Source organism: Aptenodytes forsteri, unplaced genomic scaffold (assembly GCF_000699145.1).
Source record: "Aptenodytes forsteri isolate BGI_AS27 unplaced genomic scaffold, ASM69914v1 Scaffold255, whole genome shotgun sequence".
Lineage (NCBI taxonomy): Eukaryota > Metazoa > Chordata > Aves > Sphenisciformes > Spheniscidae > Aptenodytes > Aptenodytes forsteri.
The window spans coordinates 10,851,158-10,873,797 of NW_008794888.1; the positions used below are offsets into that span (position 1 = coordinate 10,851,158).

General features: G+C 39.7%; 1 protein-coding gene across 1 annotated transcript in view; it reads left to right on the forward strand.

The window, feature by feature from the left end:
* Positions 1–22,640, forward strand: part of KALRN (kalirin, RhoGEF kinase) — a 338,232-nt gene that overhangs the window by 72,562 nt on the left and 243,030 nt on the right. Inside the window, exons 6-8 of the mRNA XM_019470941.1 lie at positions 5,244–5,435; positions 12,777–12,908; positions 19,104–19,334. Coding sequence (XP_019326486.1) covers positions 5,244–5,435; positions 12,777–12,908; positions 19,104–19,334 — 555 coding nt within the window. The remainder of the gene's footprint in view (positions 1–5,243; positions 5,436–12,776; positions 12,909–19,103; positions 19,335–22,640) is intronic.

Sequence of the window (22,640 nt, forward strand, 5' to 3'; positions counted from 1 at the left end):
ATATGCCTAGTGCTTTAAGCCTGGCATAACTAATAATAGTTAAAATACTCTCTTCAGTTCCTCTAGAAAATACACTCTCCAAATGTTTATTGGGTCACGCCTTTTGTCACATCCTCTTCCTATACATCTCAATAGACATGGTGTGACCAAAGCTCCTTCTTGGAAAAACAATTTGTTACTCTGTTTTTCACAATAATAATTCTTCCTTTTACATGAACAATGTGGTATGTGGAGAAGTCATGTAATACTCTCTTCAGTTCCTCTAGAAAATACACTCTCCAAATGTTTATTGGGTCACGCCTTTTGTCACATCCTCTTCCTATACATCTCAATAGACATGGTGTGACCAAAGCTCCTTCTTGGAAAAACAATTTGTTACTCTGTTTTTCACAATAATAATTCTTCCTTTTACATGAACAATGTGGTATGTGGAGAAGTCATGTATTTGAGGTAATAAACTGTAGTGTGGTATTTTTCTTTCAAATAAGGACCACAGATTTTTTTTTTTTCTGTGATTCAAGGCAGTGCTTGTTTTCACTTCAGTTTCAAAATAAATTATGTTAGTCTTTATCACAGCTGTATAATGTTTATACTGAAGCAATAATACTTTTCACAAAGATGAATATTTAGCTCCAACATTTTGTGAGTAATCTCAATAATCTAGTAAATTCACTGGAGAAAAAAACCCCAGTGTTTCAATATGACACAAAGCATACTGGTTGTAGCTCCATTAACCTCCTTAAAGAGCGAGTTACCACTTTCCGTGGGACATGCATAAAAATGGCAGTGTTCAGTGCTGGCATTGCTGCCTATCCTGCTGTCAGGGAGTTGGCTGACTGACACTAGATGGAGATGCATGTTGTCTTAAGAAAGTCGCAGTGTATTTCAAACACGTTACAATTATTATGTAAAGGCTAATGATGCCTGTTGAAAATTCCCAACATTTATCTTAAATGAACAGTGTTTTTGTGTATGTAGGCTGAGCTAAAATGCCATCCAATATTATTCTGCAACAGGCTACATATAATTGGCCTTGTTATAGAAACTTAAAGGTCTTAAAGATATCTCATGAGTTTATTTTGTCACTGAAACATTCTGCTTTGGATTTATCTGTTGGGTTCATTTCACAGATGGTTTCTAAACTCACAGTAATACAGTGCAAGCTGGTTTTTTTTTTTTTAATTTTAAAGAAGAACTCTTCAACAATCAAATTTCACCTTCAATTAACCTGCAAAACCCTTCTCTTGCAGCCCACCTTCGCTGCTTGCCATCACAATATCGCAACTAGTTCTCTAGGAAATGAGATGAACACAGCCAAGTTCCTTGCAGATTTAATGCTTCTCACTGCTCATTTTTCTTTTGAGAGTGTAAGGTATTCTTTTTGTACTTGTATTAGAAGGAAGTATTGTTCCAGCTAGAGTTGGAGGATTTAATGAAGAGGGAAGGTCTCCCAGCATGCCCGCTAGATGATCAGGGCTGAATTAGTGTATTTCCCTGTGGGAGATCATTCCACAACTGAAACCCCATTACTGTCAATGCTTATTGCTGAGACTGAGGGCTGTTATCCTACCAAGTGTTAGGGACCTTAGCAGTGATTGCTTACACTGGAAGAAACACCTACGTTATAGACATTGGTGATCAGAATCAAGGTCTTGTTTAGGTGACAGAAATGGACCAAGAATTGGTGGACAAAGAGGGGTATGTGCTCTTGCAAGGCATTGCACAAGGCTTTCCTAAACTGTAAAAGAAACTCTAGCATATCATGATGCTGATGTACATGTGGGGAAATTTTTCTTTTGTTTGCCAGTCAACTGATTTTTAGAAGGCAAAAATCTCCTTTTTTGACTAAAGTTTCGAAGTTGAAATAAAGTCAATGAAAAATTAACTCTAACATGGGGAATGCTTTTCGAAAATCTGCAAATACATGTAAAATAAAGGTTTTTCAATGATAAAGGATATATATTAGCCAAAACTTGGATGTATCCTAGTATCACGACAACAGAATGTCAACTGAAGTGCTTTTACCCTTACTTCTAGACATTAATATATTGTTTGACCTGTTGCAGTCCTATATAGCCATAAATCGGTGATCCCTTGCAGTCTCCTTTGGGAACACCTCTCATCTATGAAAAAAAGATGAGTCCTTAGGTTATATTTACAGTGAGACTCTCTATGAACCTCTTAAGAGTGGATTTTCCAGCCTAAAGGAAAAATGAAGTCACAGACATTAGTTGCTCTATTTAATTTATTTCCTATTAGGATAAAAAGATCTATATAATAGTGACAGAAAAATCTCAATTCATTCAGTTTTTAGATGTGAACAAACCAGAGGGAAAGGAAGGTTTAACTTTGTGAAATGTCAACAGTTGAATTTTGGTAGCATAGATTTTTGTTCCGTTTTACTCAGAACTTTACACATTGGCAGATAAAGATGAAAAAAAGTGGCTTACAATTTTATTCTACTTCAAGGTGGAAAAGAAATGTCTTGCATTTTGTGGATTGTGGTCAATTAAGTGTTTTTCTCCTGAAACTAAGTTCTGGAGTGCTTTGAAGCCATATTGCATTTTACCTCAATCCACAACAGAGATCCCATCGCTCCCAATAGTAGTGACACTGGGTAAAGGTCCTGAGATTGTAAAATGTGTTTCACCTGGTAGGATGTGCTATCCTGAGCTCCAGATCTTTAGCCAAGACTTTGCTCTGTCTTGTTTTTCTGTGAGACCTAGGACAAGTCTTATGTGTTCAAGCCCCACTTCAGTGTCTCTGCTTCACTGAGGTGGGACAGATAAAGCAGAGGTAAAGAGTGCATGTGTCCAGAAGTAGGAGGTATCTCCATTGCACTACCTGTTGGAGCTATACAGAAGAGCACATCACGTGATATTGCACTTGAATCCATTTATTGCTCAGAAAGCAACAGGGGAAGCTCAGGAGTCTCTGTTTCCTGAGCCAGTTCCGCTTGGTGCCCTAAGAATGGACGTGTGAGCAGGTGACTCCCAAACTGCTCCTTGCTTTCTGCTGGAAATGCTATGGAGTTACTGGGTTGGCTACAGGACGGGTTGGTACTCTTCCATGAAAAATTCTCATCTAGGAAAGTGAAATTTCATCCATAAAAATCCTCATCTCTGTATAAAAATATAACAAACAGCCATAACAATCTCCCTAATTTAAAAAACAGACTCTAAGAACATCTGCTGTATTTCAACTAATCTTACCTTTACCCTTCTACTAGTTGATACATCTATATACTGTAGCTATAGGGAACCAAGGAATTCACAGCCATTTTCCTCCATGCTCATTGCATTGCAATGGCTAAGAGAATTCTGCAGGGGGGAAAAAAAAAAAATAAAAGCAAGATGAAAGCAACTATGTTTTACATGAAATTAAAACTTCTTTAGCAACTTTTCTTTCCCTTCAAACACAGGAAAGTTCTTCATTTGGCGCAACTAATCCAAGCTTTAGCAACTGTAGTGATGCCACACTGCTTCCCACCAGAAGAGCTGACCTGAAATGTTGCAAAATGATCTTGGCTGAGGCTCAGTCATGAAGACTTTCTGGGAGAAAGGCTTAAATATTTAGTCTAAATTCCAGTTTCTAACCTAGACACAAAGAAGTGTTTGACTGCGGCTGGTTGTCAAAATTCCAAATCATAATATCTTTTTTAGTATACTTTAAACTCCAGAACAATTTTGATTGGTTTCTCTAATTGTACCGAAAAAGATGTTTTTATTTCTTTAAAATTAATCTGACAATTCTGAGCCAAATCCAATTTTTAAGAAAAGGCTATGTGATAAGGGGAAAAAACCAAAACTGGAGGCTGGGTATTGCTTTAGATCTGTGTTATTTATGTGACAGCTGTCACAGTCATGGTTCTTCAGGGAGAGCAGAGTGGCTATAAGGGCTGTGGCCCCCTCCTTCTTTCCTTTAGCATCTACAGGTATGATGAGTGTGCTTTGTAGTTATCCCACACACTTTGCAGACATACTTTGCCCTGCTTCACAACTTAGTTTGGACCTGTGCCTGCCTTGGCAGTGCTCTGTTGTGTTTCATGTTTGGATTGGCAGATGCCTTTCCACATTGTGCTCCCACTCACTATGATGAGATCCTGCTCCAACAAACACTTCCACCTCTGATTTATTATTTGCCCATGAGTAATACTGTTAAAATCATCAGGGCTGTGTCTGTCCTTGTGCATAAGGGTCTTACAGGTTCTACTCTCTGAAATTCCTAAAACCCTTTTGAAATATTTTAGTGAGACAGAAAGCAGTGAGTCAACATTAGCAAAACATCTAAAATTCTGGGATGTTCCTTTCCTCTGGTGAGGAGGAAAGAGAAAGGAGAAGTGTTTCCATCAAATGACATTCCAGAAATCTGCAAGACAGCTGTCATTTGTCTTTTGATGGTGCATCTTTGTAAGACATTGTCATGATGGCTATTTATTTGCCGGTTTACGTTCCTATGCACAATGGGGGTATCGTAATGCAATTACATTGCTGTCTACAGCTCAGTTTGAGGAAAAAAATATCCTTCCACTGCTTCAAGGCTGAATAAAAACCATCATGGAAAATTCTTATGAAAGAACAGAAAATATTACCCTTTTAGTAGGCTTTTTGAATCCTTCTAAATTCAGAATGTAGTTAAATGATATCTCTGCTGGAGAATAGCTTAAAATAACCTGCAGAAAAGATAACATTTTAACTGAAGAATATAATTTAATAGACATTTCTATGGAAACTCTTATATTTCTATAGAATGTCCTTATGAGCTCTTTTAAATTCTATAAGTCTTTTCCATTTGTTGACACTGCATGTCTATAAAGGATTGTCAGAGTGTTCTCAAAGGACAGAAAGCAAACATTTCATTTATGAATATGTGGATATAGCATCCAGAAATATGAAGTACTGCAACAGAAATATCAAGAATAAAATAGAAGCCATGAGTAGACCCTAACAGGTGAGTAAATAGCTAAAGTATGGCAAATTAGTTTTACATAAATAAATTCAAGGGGACGGGGGAGATAACAGTGTTAGATAATGGCATAGATGTGCAAAAAGATTCCGGAGGGATGTATTTCTAGAGCGGAAGGTAGTATGCCTGCTATTCATGCATATTTAAGCGGGTGGTTGATTGCTCTCACTGAACTGCTCGGCTTTACTCCAACTGATGGTGTTTGGAATGTGTAATGAAGGCAGAGGGTGGTCACGGTTCTTCCTTCTCTTTATTTATGTGTGCTTTTTAATTTTCAGAATGCCTATGTCAACATCAATCGGATCATGTCTGTTGCGTCAAGGCTTTCCGAGGCAGGCCATTATGCTTCCCAGCAAATTAAACAAATATCTAGCCAGCTGGATCAAGAGTGGAAGAGTTTTGCTGCAGCTCTGGATGAGCGCAGCACCATCTTAGCCATGTCTGCTGTTTTTCACCAGAAAGCTGAACAGGTGAGCTGCTTTTGTGACTGGCAAAATGATCCACTGCTACTTTGATAATGACAATGCTGCAAATATTACCTGATGGCTTTTGGCTTGTATGCAGTGAGGTTAAGAGCCTTGTTCCTAGTGGATCGGTGTCTTAAAACCAAATAGTTACATTTCCCCCCCCCCCAAAATGGCACGTGTTCCCTGAGTCGGTCAGAAAATATGTTTATGCCTTAGTGATAAGAAAGAATCTGATCATAAGTGAAGTGCACTGGTGCAGTAACATGCTGCCTTATTTCTATTGCCTAATATTTCATCAGTGCTGTGGATAAATTCAGGATTATTATGGTCAGGAAAACAGTATGTATCTGCACTCATATGTATATGTGGTATGTGCTATGTGCACGGGAATATTGACAGATATGACATAGACCCATACCAGCAGACAATTTCTAGGAGCCAAAGCACGTTATTGTTAATGAAACTTACGGAATTCATTCCACCACCTACTCTTGCAGTGCTCTCCATAGCCTCGAACTTTGTTAGACCTCACTAAGTAGAGACTTCAGAGACAGCTAGGAACATCCAAGAAAATTTTCTGTGTCCCTGAACTCTGGTTTGTGTCTTTAACAACTACCAAAATTGTTCCATAATTTCATAGCTACAAAAGATTTAAAATATGTCAGTAAATAAACCTTCTGCTTTTTTTACACCTAAACTAGGTCCACTTAACAGTGATGGTTCAACTTTGATCATATGTTGATTACATTCATTCTCCAGTGACAAACACTGCTTTGGGGCGCTCTTCAGTATTGTTGTGTGCTTGTTTTTCCAAGTAATTAATATAAAATCTACTAAGTGGGTGTGCTTGATGTTTATAAAATGACCCATACTTCAAGTGTCTGAAGAAGAAATTATAACTGATGAGCCAGAAACTGTGCCTTGTAAGCCAGAATATATGTGTGGAAAAGTTTAGCTCAAAGAGTAAAGATTTTCTTTATTGTTTGTTTCTGACCGTAGAATTATAATGGATTTTTCTTTATTTTGTGTTTCCTACTGACAACAGGCCATAGCATAGAGCGATTACTCACCCTACTGGGCACTTACTCATGTAAACACACTCGGTGGCTCTGATGGGACTGATACGCTAAGAAGATGCCCAGTACAAGTACTTTCATCTCTGTACAATGGGCACTGTAGTGCTTAGGTGTAGTCTTCATGTTAATAATTATCATTCATCATATGCTCATAAAGAAAAATCAGAAAAGAATTTATATCCAGTCTGTAGTCACAATGAGAATGTTTAAGGTTTATTAATGAATTAGTTCGTTCTTGTTTGTTTGGTGTTTGGGTTTGGCTTTTTTTCTTCTTTTTTTTACGAGCGATCCCTTATTTTTCTGAAGTGTCAGTCTTGTTTGCAATTTATGAGTTGCTGAGGTATTGTATAGCATGAAAGGCAATAAAACAGAAAGCTGTATTGAACTATCTGTCAAGCTAGAGGTGATTTTTTTTTTTTTGTCTTCCTACCTTTTGAACACTGTCAAAGTGGATATTTTGCCTCAGCCTTAACTTGAAAAAAAGCTACACTAATGTCACTTTCAGCTTTGGGTCTTTTTTCCTTTACAATTGTATGGGTGGGCCTGAAAAACCCAGTCCTGCCTTGGCACCTCTTCATAAGGAACTGAAGTTTGTGCTGCCTGACAGAAGCTAGTCTCTCATTACTAAGCAGACAAGAGAATTTGCTAATTGTGAACAGCAGTTGCTCCTCACTTGCAATAAGAGACAATTCAGTGGAATTGTGCTGATGTGAAGCCTGTAAACTCAGACTGCTGCAAAAAAGAAATGTGGGAGTCAGTGTGTCCATTAGCCAGGACTAAAATTTTGGCCTTGCTTTAGTAACTCTGGTAGGATAAACCAATGACTTGAATGCTAATAATTTAGTCATTTGACCTCTGTGTAGTATAGAAAGTGAGGTGTTTGGGATTTGGTCTATAACTCAGTCTATTGTCTATCAAACATTCATTCTAAATGCAACTCTTTATTATTTGGCATCACCCGTTTTTTTTTTTACTCAAATCAGGGCTTCATTTTTTTACAATAAATAAGGCTTAAATCTCTGAAGCAAAGATGTAGATAAACCCACTATTTCCTCTGTCCCAGATGAAATCTTTTTTTGCTCCCTTTGTTCTGTCAGTAAAGGTAGTCTTGTTGCGGATCCAACCATTTCTCCCACAGTGTAACCCTGCTTCCCTCATACCGATCTGATATGCAGATTGTCTTTCCTTCTCCAGTGCGATAAGCTGCTACAGTCTCTTTGTTCATTCCTTCCTATTGATTTAAGTTCTCCATGATGCCAAGAGGAAGCAAGTCTATTAGGACCGTAATCTTTCAGCCTTTGGCACACCCCAGCCTGCAAGGAAGTTGTTGGCTTGGGACAGAGATTTATGAAAAGCTCTACGATCTCTATAACATGCAAGCTGAGCAGGAAGCAACTTGTTTTTCAAGGTCTCTTCCTAAAGACCCCACGCAGAAAACTGCACAGAATACACTTTGTCTGGCTTGGAAGGATGAAAGGCTGAGTCAGCCCTGCTGGGAACTGAACCTCACATCTGTCTCTACGTGCCTCAGAATCACATTGCTTTCCTGGATCTTATAGCAGATACATGTGGCATGTTGAATGGAACTTGGCTGAATGAGTTCCTGGATCAAAGCACTTTTTTTTTTTTCTCCTTTGTTTCTTTCTTTTTTGTCTTTTTTTTTGTGTGTGTGTTTGTGTGCACGCATGTGTCTTCCTTAATTTTTTTAAACACGATTTCTACATACTAAACCATCATCAAGAAAAGAGCAAAGAAAAGAAAAGGAAAAAAAGGAAGGAAAGGAAAGAAAAGACAAATCTTGCCAACTTAGCCTCCAGCCAGGCTTCCTTCAGCACATGTGTTTGATCAAAAGCCAGTAAACTAAACTCCAAACAACCACTATGTCCAGGTCAAGGTGCAACTCAGGATATTCAGTGGAGGTGTTTCCTAAATGTCCCTTAATTCTACCTGCTACAAATATCTTGGGGTTGGTTTTTTTTTTTCTTCGTTTCTCTTTTTTGTTTTTTTCCCCTCCCTTTCTCATGCTAGCATGGAGATTTTCTAGTGCGAAAGAGAATCTGCTTCTGTATCTTTAAGTATGTCTGAGGCTATTCAAAGTTGCAAGAGAACATAGGAGAACATGCCTTATCTCACTGTGATTTCAAGAGAATTGTGCTGATTTACACCAGATGAGATTCTGGCCCACTAACTGTCAGGTGCGGGAAGCAGGCATACCAGGTGTCCCCCCTTTCTTGGATGTAATCTCTGAAAGTGTGCTGAAGTATTCACAGGACGCTCACTCTACAGAGCCTGTCAGAATGAACAAATTAATGTCTTCAATCAGCCGAGAGATCTCAACCATTAATTCTGGGTCAGAGTCTACCCTCAGAAGTGCACAAGCAGAATTACTATTTAAGGTAGTAGGTGTTAGGTGCACACGCTAGACATTTATGCTGATTCTCTGAAGACTGACCCCTGACCATTTGTTTCATATTACCTTACTTCCCAACCAAGAAGACTACTGTTCTCATCTCTGCCTGGATCTCTCTAAGCACATCCTGAACTCCCCTATTTGAGGGAAGGAAATGGAAAAGAGAGGAAAAGAAAAAAGGGAGGAAGAATTTGAGGAAAGGGAGGAAAGGAAAAGCCTGATGATATCTATAAGATGCAGGGATAAGACCAAGACAACTCCTCCATTAGACAGGGAAATTCCAGAAACAACAACAGGAAATTCACAATTAGCCTCATACAAAAAATTCAGGGCATCAAGAGATATTATAGGTCACTGAGGGAAACAATTTCATGGCTGCCTTCCCATCTTTCCCCATAGCCGTTCTGGAGCATGAAAGTATACTAGAGTTTGGTTTTAATTTCTCTGGGGCCTAGGGGAACCACAATGGTTAGCCTGCCACTTCCACGCAGAGGCCTAGCAAGCCATAAGCAAGGACTGTGCAAAAAATGTGGAGAAATATGGACTATAAAATGTCCGAGCTGTGTTTTGGAGCAACCATGTGATACAGCATAGCAGTCCCCGAGAAAAGCTAGTAAGAAGTGGTCTGAGAATACATTATTACCTGACCTAATACAGAATTTGCAACTTAGGTGAATAGGTTGTGAGTCAGGAGTAAGTGTAGGTCATTACTTTAAAGTTACTTTTGGATTGGATCAGAGGCACAAAGGTACCTTAGGGACTTTTTTATTTTTTAGGAGAAATTTTTCTTAATCTTTCCTGAAGTCTTGAAAAACATGGACAATTATTGGAGCCTGTCATTTCAAATCATATTTAAGCAGCTTTTATGTTCCCAGTAGGAGCTATTGTAGTCTATGGGCTAACTAGAAATTTAAGCAATTAATTTAAACGGTATTGAGTATCCAGTGGACAGTAACAGCTCCTGTTCCAACCTAACAGTTAGCAATTTACAATTTTAAATGCATCTTTTTTCAACTCAGTCAAATGGTGATTTTTGTGACATGAATATGTTTCTAGCATGAAGGCTTACATTTATAAAGTTTTTTGTGTCTGCAGTGTCACAGTGTGTGACAAATAATAAAAATTAACATAGCTGTTTTTTTCAAAATACCCAAATCAATAGTCCTATGGTATGAACTAACACTTTGCAAAAATCCTTAAAAAAACATTTGCTCTCCCTATGTGAATCTACACACACAGCACAGACCACCGTGCGCTGTTTCAGGGTATCAGAGTAAAACACTGACAGGCTGCATTTCTTAAAACTTTTTAAAACAGATGATGTCAACTGCTCCTGCTAGTGGCAGAAGTGAAATCACTGATGTAATTGTTGATGTGATATTGTCTATATACGATAGGTATACAAAAGAAAGATAGATGTGAGACAACAAGGTGGAAATCTGGTTATGTGCATAGGATCTTCTTGAGACTTCTCCCACCTAGTGTGCAAATCGCAGTCTGGGGATATGGCAGTATATGAGTAACATGACTATAAAAGCTTGTACTAAAATGGGTAGAATTCAACAGTTTTGATAAGAGCCATAACAGTGTGATTCCAGCAGCAGGAACACTGATCTACAAGGTGTAAAGGTCTTTTGTTCACTGTTTTGACCAAGAGGTTCATGTAACAGCCCCAAAAGGGATTGATCTCAACTCCGTGCTCTTAAAACTGCATAGGAAATTATGTGAATTCCACTGCCTTGGCACAAAATATGATGACTTCAGCTTTATGCAAGGGTGTTTGGGAATTTCATCTGAAGAGATTCAACAAATCAGGAGTCAAACCAACACAAGAGAACCTGCCATCCTTGCCTCCAGTCTTCCAGAAAGCACAGTTTTCACTGGTAAATTTGTACTTTGTAGACATGAACATTTAGGAATTCATCTTTGTCACTGAATCTTTGTGCACTGAAAAGAAGTGTTTACAATGCAAACACTTTATAGGCTTGATTACACAGCAGCATGGTGAATAGCTTTACACTGCTAATAAAAAAGGATGCTGATGCCAGAGTTGAATTGAAATTCTTTGCTTTGAATCTCACAGCCCTTCGTGTTGTGAATGAGTGCTTCACTAACAAGCCACAGGTGAACACTTCAGGAGTGGATAAAGCTGTGATCCTGGGGGTGGTTTTGTGGCATTATACATTCACCCTACAGGGCACTGCATCTGTTGTATAATTAGCTGTTCTTTTTTATAAATAGCCCCAAAGTATGGCAGGCTGGTTTAACAGAAGGATGGAGAAAGAGAAAATATTAACGAGAAGTAATGAGGTGGCATTAGGCAGCTAGTATGGACAAAATATGAACGTGTGAGCTGTGTCACTGAAGTAAGCCCTGCTTAAAAGATGTTGTAGTTCAACCCGGCAGACAGCTAAACACCACACAGCTGTTCGCTCACTCCCCCGCAGTGGGATGGGGGAGAGAATCGAAAAAAAAAAGGTAAAACTCATGGGTTGAGATAGAGAGAGTTTAATAGGACAGAAAAGAAAGGGAAAATAATAATAATAATAATAACGATAAAAGAATATACAAAATAAGTGATGCACAATGCAATTGCTCACCACCCTGAACATGACATCATATGGCATGGAATATCCCTTTGGCCAGTTGGGGTCAGCTGTCCCGGCCGTGTCCCCTCCCAGCTTCTTGTGCACCCCCAGCCTCCTCACTGGTGGCGTGGGGTGAGAAGCAGAAAAGGCCTTGACTCTGTGTAAGCACTGCTCAGCAACAACTAAAATATCAGTGTGTTATCAACATTATTCTCATCCTAAATCCAAAACACAGTAGTATACAAGCTACTAGAAAGAAAATTAACTCTATCCTAGCCAAAACCAGGACAAAAGAAAAACCGGATGGGAACCTTAGAGACTAAATTCCTCTTTTCTTTTACAGAACAGGCAGCACCCAGGAGGGCTTCCCCAATTTGTTCTGCCAAAGTGCATCAGCACTGCTCTGTAGGCCTTTAAGAGTGGAAAAATATTTTTTTCCACCCCTCTGCTCCCCGAAGCCATTCAGTTTCTGGCTGTCTGTTAAGGCTTCCAACCAAGGTGCTAAACCGTATGAATTGCAATGGCAATGATTTTTTTTCTCCCTTTTTGTGGATGTCTGCCCACCAGGAACTGGACTGAGACCAGCAGCTCATTTTGCATTGGCTGCTTAGCAGCCGTCAGATGGTAATGGTATCTGATCACTGCTGACCTGGGCCAGAATCAAATGTGTGACCCAGGGGTTTAGAGCCTTGGTATCCTATTAGCAATCCCACTGAGCTGGCCCTGGGTTGGAAACCGCTTGAATACAAACTGTCTGCCTTTCACTGAAATGAATGTCAGCATTGATTTTAATGGGTGTTTTCTATTGCCGAAATTAGTACTGTTAAGGGCAGGTAAGCGACTGAGGGAAGATTGACAGCTGAGATAATGCCAAATACAGCTGGAGCTGTAACTGTGTCCTTTTGTGCTTCACGCTGATGTTTTTTTCTAAACATGTTGCAGCCTTCCTTTTTGGAATGCAATGTTGTAGCCTCCCTCTGTGGTATGCAAAGACCCTTAGAATGGGTCTTTTCTGAGCCTGGTTAAAGGAGCATTTCTTTTTAATCCAGAAGAAACAGAAACCATTCCTTTGCATCTAGGTGTTCTACCAGTACTGAGGAGGTGACAGGAATGCGCTGTTCCAGGGTGCCCAAAAGGACTCCTTTATAACTGTTACGTTTTCCTCAGTCCATGCTGCAGTCAGCTATGGCACTCTACAAACAAAGTTTTCTAATGTAGATGAGATGTTGTTCCGTGTCGCTGTTGCTCATTGTTCCTGGAATTGTTTCAGTTCCTTTCAGGTGTGGATGCTTGGTGCAAAATGTGCAGTGAGGGAGGCCTCCCCTCAGAAATGCAAGACCTGGAACTGGCCATCCATCATCATCAAACCCTGTATGAACAAGTAACACAGGCCTACACAGAGGTATGTGCTTCCCAGAGAAGAATGTGAGCATCTGTTAAGCGATAACAGATATTTGTCTGCATTTTGGAGCTTAGCTTTTCTAAATGAGACAGGTTCTGCTTTCCATTTCTGCAACTTTTTCAAAGAAAGAGCCAGATCTAATCCCAGGCTGTAGGAGGTGACTCCTAGCAATCTGCTTGTAAAGGCACAACAGGACAATCTGGCGGACAAACCCCATACAGAAATGAAATCTAGAGCTAGTGTTGGCACCCCAGAGAAGAGCCACTTTATTGCCTTTGTTGAACAGGGAACCCCTTTAAGCCCCTAGTAGCTTTACTCCTGTTGCTTTCCTTTTGTGAATGAGTCCTGGCTCTAGCACAGGTACGCTAATGGGAACAGAGGATGCCAAAGGCTTTTTCCTTCCATATACAAAGTCACAGAGATGTCAGGTCCTCATTACAATGAACGCTGCCAGAGACTGTGCTTTAGATAGAATCATAGAATCATTTAGGTTGGAAAAGACCCTTAAGATCATCGAGTCCAACCATTAACCTGACACTGCCAGTCCACCGCTAAACCATGTCCCTAAGCGCCATGTCAGATGTGTTTGTATACACTGTTGTCAAATATCTCAGACCTAAATAGGGTATGTGTTTTTTTCCTTTAAAAGAGGGTGACAAGGATAAGCGCCATCAGATGTGTTTGTATACACTGTTGTCAAATATCTCAGACCTAAATAGGGTATGTGTTTTTTTCCTTTAAAAGAGGGTGACAAGGACGCTAAGACTAAAACATATTCTCTGGCATTTTGTCAAAAAACCCATAAAATTCTTCACATTTTTTTTTTCCCCCATCCAGACTGCAGCATGAAATAGAAGCTACCGACAAACAGCCACCGTTCAGTGCATCTGACTGTGCAGGCCAGGGTCTGTGTTCAGTCCACTTTATTTTGCAAGAAGGCTGCAGGACCTCTCTGGCATCTGGGAGGAGTCCTTTTAGGAATGAGGCTAGTCTAGATGTTCACCCCAGGCATGCGCTGACCTGCAAATTACCCTGGGGGTGGGAAGCTCTGTACATTATCCGTTCTATTCTGTTATTCATGTCTCCAGGACTCAAGCTTGTTGGAAAGTAATCTGCGGATCACCTGAATGCTTGGGTTTAGTTGTATTTTTCATTTCCCTGTACTGTGCTGTGCTTGACTGTCTTTCTGGGTATCAAGGGATTTTGCTCCTTGCAGGGTTTTCCAAGCTGGACCGGAGTACTGTGGTAGTGCTTGCTATACTTAGTAAGTTACCAAGTGAAGACTCCAGAACAGAACAGAACTCTCCTCCATGCTCAGCCCTTGCTCTGGTCATCACGTTCTTGGAAGAATCTATAGTATAAAATAGAAGAGAAAAGGATTTGCTAATCTAGGCTTGGTGGTAGGCACTCAGGCATACACAGTGAAGTTGTGCAGATACCTTGATGATGAATGTAAGGATTTTCTGAACACCTGCAAGAATTTGGGAGCTAGTCAATTAGAATGAAGAAATCTGGGTTGCAATGACAAAGGACAATTCCTTATTCAATACTCAGGCTTCTCAGGAACAGTGGATTTTGTGAGCAAATACAGAACAGTCCTGTTGACCTCTAGTTGCAACTGTGAATTTTATACAAGTGCCTAGTCAAGTGAAACTAAGGGGTTTTTTATTGCATTTAAAAATTATTTCTAAAAATTAAGTCAAATTGGGATTAAATAAAAAATAATAATGTTTGAAACTGGCATTTTGTTTATCAGCCCCAATCTTCTTGTGAAATGAAAATTCATTTAAAGCTCATTACCAAAAGCAACCTTTAACATGCATATTGCTTTTGCTAATGCTTCCTCAGAAAGCTCTAACTTGTTGCAGACACAGCTGTTTAAAACATTTCTATATTATTTTACTAATAAGTACATTTTTAAACAGCGTGTAGAATTGCCAGAAAGGTTACAGTCTGTTATTTTGGAAATGTTCATCCCTTTTCCCACAGCTACCTGGTGAGCTGAAAAGCCTGGATTAGACTTAGGAGTCCTGCCTCCTATATCTACATGCCGATTTCTCCAATCTAGATAATGCCCCTTGCCCATAGAAAATAATGTTTCTTCCCTCAGAGCTCTCTATGGTGGGATGAAAATTGTAGCTTTTTTTTCCCTTTCTTTTCCTGCAGAGTCATTGAAAAATCTCGGTTTCTATTTCTATAATTGTAGGAGATTTGGAATAAAATGAATGTTCCTTGGAATAACCATTTAATATGGATGTTTAATAGGATATTAATTAACATTTAATAGGATATATGGGCCTATTCTGTTCTGTTACAGAGTATAACAAAGCAGTTCAGATTCACTGCAGGAACCTAACAACAGACGCCCAAAGAATCTTAGGGAGACTCTTTTTTTCCATCTTGCCATGGTTGTAGCCATAATTATTTGCCTTCTTTCCTTTATTGCACTTGAGTGAAGCTCAGAAATAGTGGAGGCAGAGATCATGGGCCTGATATGCAACCCACAGCTAAGCAATCCTCCCCGAGGAGGGGAGACATATATAAGCCGAGCTGCTGGCAGAGCAGGCCTTCTTCCTTCTTCTGAGAATCAAGTGGTGCTCTTGCTTTTACTTTGGGTAGAACAGTGCTGGAGGGAGGAGATACACGAGATGTATGCCTTTGGCAGGTTCCCCTCTTGCAAAAAGAGTTCCTCTAGATATCTCTAGCCAGGGTGTGTTTATGTTGCTCCACCAGTGTTTCTAGCGGATGAACAGCAGGAGACAAACTTGGGACACCCCTACTGAGGACTGTACTGATTTGGTAAAGACAAGGAGGGAGAGAGAGAAAGGTTTTATCCAGTCAGGCTTGAGCCTGGTTGATGGTAAGAGCATCTTGTTCAGTGTGGCTGGATTAACCGCACTTTACTCTCTGTTCCCAGAGGCATGATATATTTGCTCTAAAGACCCATTTTTTTTCCTAGTGCAAATTGTAGCTGTTTCACAGATGGCACCATTAATCTAGTCACTTGCAAGGCTTTGGAGGACTTTCTGACCCACTATATAGGGTATCTACAGATTTTAACTTATTCCCTAGCTATGTATACAGCAACCGTGAAAATTATTCCACTAGCACAACAAAATCTATTTTTTGGTTCACCCAAGGTCCCAGAACTTCTTACAGAGGCATTTGCATACTGCCCATCCTAGCCCTTCTCCTGCCATGAAGCGAAAATGCAGGAATATCACCATATGACAGGAGTGTATGTGTGTGTTGTGTCAGGTGGTGAGTTAAACCTTCCCCGAGAGTCCAGCAGCAATTCTGTACTTTTCAAAATAAGTGAGAAATGGTCACATTTGCTTTGACAAATGCAGCACTGGCACTTACACCTTACAGGGACTGAAAGTCATGCTGGGTGCAGGTCCATTCAGTTTAAGACTTTTGCAATACTTCTTAAAAATACATCGTAAGTGAGATGTAAGTGAAGTAGTGCAACTAACCTGGGTTGTTGATGCTTGTCTCCTTGCACAGTCCTTGAAAAATTCAAAAGATTCACATGAAAAGAGATTTCGTGATTTATTTTTGCAGTTATAAGGAGAACGTGGAAATGACTGAAAGAGCACAGTAGGTAGCTTCTCCATTTGTGAAGCTGTTCCCTTCCTTTCTGAAATCTGTTCATTGGTGAACTCTGAGAGCACAAATCTTCTATGCCCATTGATTGGGAATGCAGTAATATTCACAACAAAAATATTTTCAGAAAAGAAACTTTTTAAGCCAAAGAACTTCAGAACTGCAGAAGATATGAAATTCCGGAATATGTATGTAATCCTTGCAAATACTGAGTACCACTGGTTACCTGATTGTCACTGTGCTGCTTGCCATATATTTACTCCAGCATGACCAGACAAGCGTGTAAATTGGAGAGCAGAACACTTCTAATAGCCTCTGATTTGTGTTAATGATTATTAGCAGGACAAGACAAGCACTTGAAGTCTGGCGTTTTTCTCTGGCTGTGCAGAGAATAACTGGAAGTCTGTGCCCATCAGGGAAAAATCATAACTTGTAATCTCTGAGGCTTTTTAGACAGACAACAGGAACAAATTATCCTGCAATAGATAAAACCCTAATTCCTATAGAAGAAAAAGGAGTAAGAGAGAATGCAGAAGTGTATTTGCTCTTTACCTCACACCACAAATCTGGGAGAATATTGTCCTGTCTCAGCTTCAGATGAAGCAGGGGCATATAAGCTGCTGCCTTTGAAACAGTCTTTTTGTTCTGCATTGCTCCTGCCACTGAGACTTTTTATTGTAAAGGCCTTGTTGGCCGTATTCACCCACTAGTCAGCTCTGGAAGAGCGCTTTTTTCTAAGACAACTGAATTTAGTCTGGTGTTTTGATCACTCATGATTAGCATACAGAATATTTCACCCAAGGATCTGACCCCTCAAAATGGAAGAATTGCAGGATTATACCTCTGGGAGGCAAAAAGCTGACATGCAGGGCCTGCACTTGGGAGATGGTGTAGGTATGAATAGGTCTATATTATGGCACAAAGTTGTCCAGAAGCTGCTTCTTCCTGCCTAGCAGCTATTGCCACCTCCATAATGTTGCCAAGGTAACACCTGTGCCTCAGTGTTTCCTCCTAAAATCCTCCCGCATATCACCACTATCCACTGCTGTTGGCGAGTACAATCGTTCCCTCTGTGACCCCAGCAGGCTCCAGCATGTGCAAATTGTTCCAGCTGGTCTTCAGCAGCAACTGAGTTTGAGTATGGAAAGCCACTCCCTATGGACTCTCCGGCTATTTCCTGATCTAATTCCAAATTGCCCTGAATATTTAAAAAAACTCCAAGGATCTGCCTAAGCCCACCTAATAGTCACATAATATGATGACATTTGACTCTCACTTTTGCCAGTATAAATCTCAAAGAAAATTCTCTTGATGAAATTCTCTTGATTTCTCTGAAAATGCACCAGATACACACTGCTACAACAGACTGGGATGTGGCATGGCTTGCCAAAAGACACAGGTTTGGGTATTAAAGGCTATTTGCTACATTTGAACAAGCAACTTTTAATACAGAAATAAATGGACTTGGAAATCTTTGAGAAGTGTTTTAACTTTGACAGATAATGTTCAAAATTTAAACTGGATGAAAAACATTCATTAAGCCATTCTCTAGCAAGGTTGGTGATTGTGATTGCATAGAAATAAAAACACTTTTCAGAAGATCTTGTCATTTTCGCTGCAGTTTGTTTCAGAGGGAAAAGAGAAAAGTGGGCTGGGAAGAGGTGAGGGATTCTAATAGTGTCCTCATTTACCACTTCTGTTGAACAAAATATTTTAACTTTGCAATCTGCAACTGAAAAATATTTCAAAAAGCCATTTTTAGAGAACCAGTGCATGCACACACTTGTTAATAACAGTTTGGTTTTTATGGTTCCATTTTTCATTTTGCCCCTGCAATATGAAAATGCTCCAGGATGTTCCAGGAAAAGATCTGGTGTTAAAGAATCTGGCATTTTGTTTTTTTTTAATGCCCAAATGCCTCTGCATCTGCAAATGTGTTTTAATATGCTCAAAAAAGGTTACATGTGTGCAGAGGGCTTTACATTTGCCAACAAACGTTGTAGCCCATTGGAAATGGAGACTATAGGTCCCTCTAAGCTGTTCTTGGGAAAGAAAAGAATGACTATCATATACCAATTTATTTTTCACTGCCACTGAATGAAATACAGAATCAGAATGTCACACTTCTCAACGTATATATATACTTAGTAATCCTACGAAGAAAGGACTCTCCCTTATCATACAGAATATGAATGACTCTGCCATCTGTGGTTTTCTTAAAATGCCACCCTCTCACAAAAATAGGCCCGCTATTGCAAATGCCACCTGTCATCAACTAGTATATGTCAAGAATTTTCAGTGCCCAAATGTCAGAATGTAATATAGCCTTGGGATCTCTGTCTCTATGTATCAAGCCCCAGCAGTGCAGTATCTGTGCTCCTGCTGAGTGACACAGCAGGCCCACTAGGAAGTGAAGGCAAGTGCTGAATGTGTAAGTACAAGTCAAAAAGAGATGTTATGAGGTCTTTCTTCCTTTTTGAGTAAAATAAGGAAAACACACAGGGGAAAAAGAATCAGCTAGGCTGTTCTCGGTCAGCTATTGGATGTTTAAGTATACGTGTAGTGAAGTAGACCTATTTCTTTACTCAGGTGAGCCAGGATGGAAAAGCCTTGCTGGATGTCCTACAGCGTCCCTTGAGCCCTGGGAATTCTGAATCCCTCACTGCTACTGCAAACTACTCCAAGGCTGTTCACCAGGTGTTGGATGTGGTACATGAAGTCCTGCACCACCAGCGGCGCCTAGAGAGCATCTGGCAACACAGAAAGGTCCGGCTACATCAAAGGCTGCAGCTCTGTGTTTTCCAGCAGGATGTTCAACAGGTAATATCATTACTGAAGGAGATAAAGAATGGTCCTTTCTTTGCAGCCATGAGGATTGTTTGGTGACTCATCTAGACGATATTGCCATAACCAAGATTTCACATGCAGCTCTATCTATGCTAGAAATATGCTAAAATCCTAATGTGCCTTTCAGTACCTTGGTTTCATGTTGGAAATCATCAGTCAGTACATTGATTATTGATCAGTCAATTCCCCGCAAGAATGTGACACTATTTTCAGTGGTTAATTTTTCACAAGTGAGCAATTAGCTGTAGGTACTCTACTGTTCTTGACAAAGTGATGTTTAACAGAGAGGAGAATTTCAAGTGTAAAAAGCAATTGAACTGTGGTGTATTTCACCTTCCTATGTGGAAACAATACAGATACAGACCTTTTAGTGGTGGTGTTTAGATGATCTCTGCATTATTACCACTTACGGAGTCCACATACCTGTGCTATGAGTTTGCTGGCTCAAATGAACTCCACACCCCAATGTGCAGAGCCCACCTCACAGAAATACAGTTTATATGGTACAGGCTCACCTTGAGAACTCAGGCTCCAGGTGAATAACTTTTCTCTCCTAAAGGAATCCATTTGAATACCAGCACAATAGCATAACTGAGAGTAAGTATGAGATGCCATGTTTGTAGCTGCCAAATATGCAAGCACAATCAACAGATGTTACAGGACTCTGCTCATTCAGGATGGTGTGGTTTCTTTAAGGGCCTCATTACAGCCCAAAGCAGATGTTGGTAGCAATATGGTACTTGCTTTAAATGAAGAGGCTGAATGCTCTAATCATGTTTATGGAGCATTCTAATGTCCCTGGGGTTCTTTATGTCACTGCCTTCCTCCAAGTGAAAAATGAGGGGGAGACGGAGTGACAAAGCTTTCACATGCAAAATAAACATGAACTAGCAAGGACAGGAGACAGGCAACTTTTATTCAACATGCAAATTTGTGGTCCTGTTAGCGTCATAGCTGAAGTCCACCAGCACAGACAGAACTGCAGCTGTAGATATCCTTTGCAAATATGTATGACCATTTCTTTGGCAGTCTTGAAAAGTTTGCCAGAATTTCTACCTGCTCAGCTTTTCCTATAAAACCACACAAATATTCATGCCATATATATAACTAAAACTGGGATTGAATGTATCAGATGCTTAATTTAAGCAACTGCACTTTCATTACATGTCAGCAAACATACTGCATGGTAATGAAATTCATAAGCTATATATTAAATAGAACATGTACTTGGAATTCAGTTAGAATACTCTCTGCAAACTATATGAAGTTAATACAATCAAGGGTTGTAAATTCTGATGTTGTTATGTTTTTTCCAATTGTGGTATCTAATGTCATAAGAATCCATATTATCTTAGGTATTCCTCATCCCCTAGGGTGATTTACACTTTTGTACAATCTTTCCAACCTAAAACTTTCTCTCTTACATCTTCTGAAATCAGTAGAAGTGTTTGTGAGGTTCATTCATGAAACCCATTCAGACTTTTACTTCCCACATATACAATTGTGGTATAATGTCATAAGAATCCATATTATCTTAGGTATTCCTCATCCCCTAGGGTGATTTACACTTTTGTAATCTTTCCAACCTAAAACTTTCTCTCTTACATCTTCTGAAATCAGTAGAAGTGTTTGTGAGGTTCATTCATGAAACCCATTCAGACTTTTACTTCCCACATATACAAGGAAATGAGGCTGTGTCACTGATTTTCAAAAGGAAGAGGTCTTTTGTATGTACTGTGACTTTTGGTGAGAGGAAAAGAAACAAGCAGTAAGCGTCACTTACGCTTGTACAATCACTCTAGAGAGCATCACTCTGCGTGAGTTCTGTTGGCAGCAATCTCAAAATTTTTCTCTTAATGGGTAGTTATTATCTGGGAAGCAACAACTTAATGACAGACATGTTTCTGTCCTAGCGCACACTGGAAGCATCTCTTTGTCCTACTTAGAAAGTAGAGAGGAAGAGATGAATCATTCTGTTCACTAAACATCTGTACTATTCAAGATAAATGCTTTTTAACTCATAAATGAAATTATCAGCTAAACAGAAATATGAAGTGTAGATTCCATGAGGAGGAGGAAGATTTCTGAATATGTTGATTTTTTTTTTTTTAAATAATCACCTCCTATATATCTGTCATGCAATTCCTATTATGTTTATTTTATTAAATGCCCATCAGTTGGCAGGTGAAGCTGTCTACCTGTGTGTTGTCACTAATCATAAGTAACATTTATCTATAATAATTTGTTGCCTTGTCAAAATTGAATAACCTTTAACTAAGTTCTTCCTGGTTCAAGTCTGAAATGAAAAGATGTGGGAGAACAAATCCTGACAGGAGAGCCCTGAGTTTATTAGACTTCGCTGTCTTCTAGACAAGTAATGATATAGTGTAGTTTCTCTACGGAAGATGCTCCTCTTCCCTTTCCACCCAGCTCAAAATTAAGCATGTTCTCACAGATGCAGTTTTCCCTATCAGGATGTTCCATGGCTTACCCTCTCCAGCTGTTGGCCAGTGCAGTAAAAATTCTGGTGAAAGATGATCTCTGTGTCAGAACTTACACCCCCTCACTTGTTCATCTATAGCTTTCTCTTCATGTCAGCTGTTCTGTATCGATCTTGTCTTAAAAACAGATGTGAATAGGGACAGGTTTTGTTGTGTTGCATGTTCTTACTACAGGCTCCAGGATTGTTTTGCATCCTCTCAGTCTGCCATTAACAGCATTAATAGCTTTTGGTAAAGACACATCTCCAAGAAGAGATTCTTATGAATCTTGAGAGGTCAATTATTCCTCACCTAACTACTCTAGTTAGTCTTGCCAGAGGTCAAGTATTTAGGCACGCAATATCAAGCATTCATAGGGAGGTCTTGCAAAACTGGTTAGCTGGATGAAGGCTTTATGTAGGCCAAGTGTGTGCCTTTTGGACTGGATTTAAGGATTAAGCTGTGTTAAACAGGGCTTGTTCATGTCACTCCTGGTGTATTCTGCACCATTTGCAAGGCCAGAGTACACACTGTATGCATTACTGGCAGGTCAGGTCTATGTTCTCAGATAGTTTCCCGCTGTCAAGGACATCCTTTTGATTCTAGCTAGGTTTCAGTTTGAACTGCACAAAACCTGAAAACATTAGAATCATAGAATCATTAGGGTTGGAAAAGACCTCTAAGATCATCGAGTCCAACCATCAACCCAACACCACCACGCCCACTAAACCATGTCCCTAAGCGCCTCATCTACACGTCTTTTAAATACCTCCAGGGATGGTGACTCAACCACTTCCCT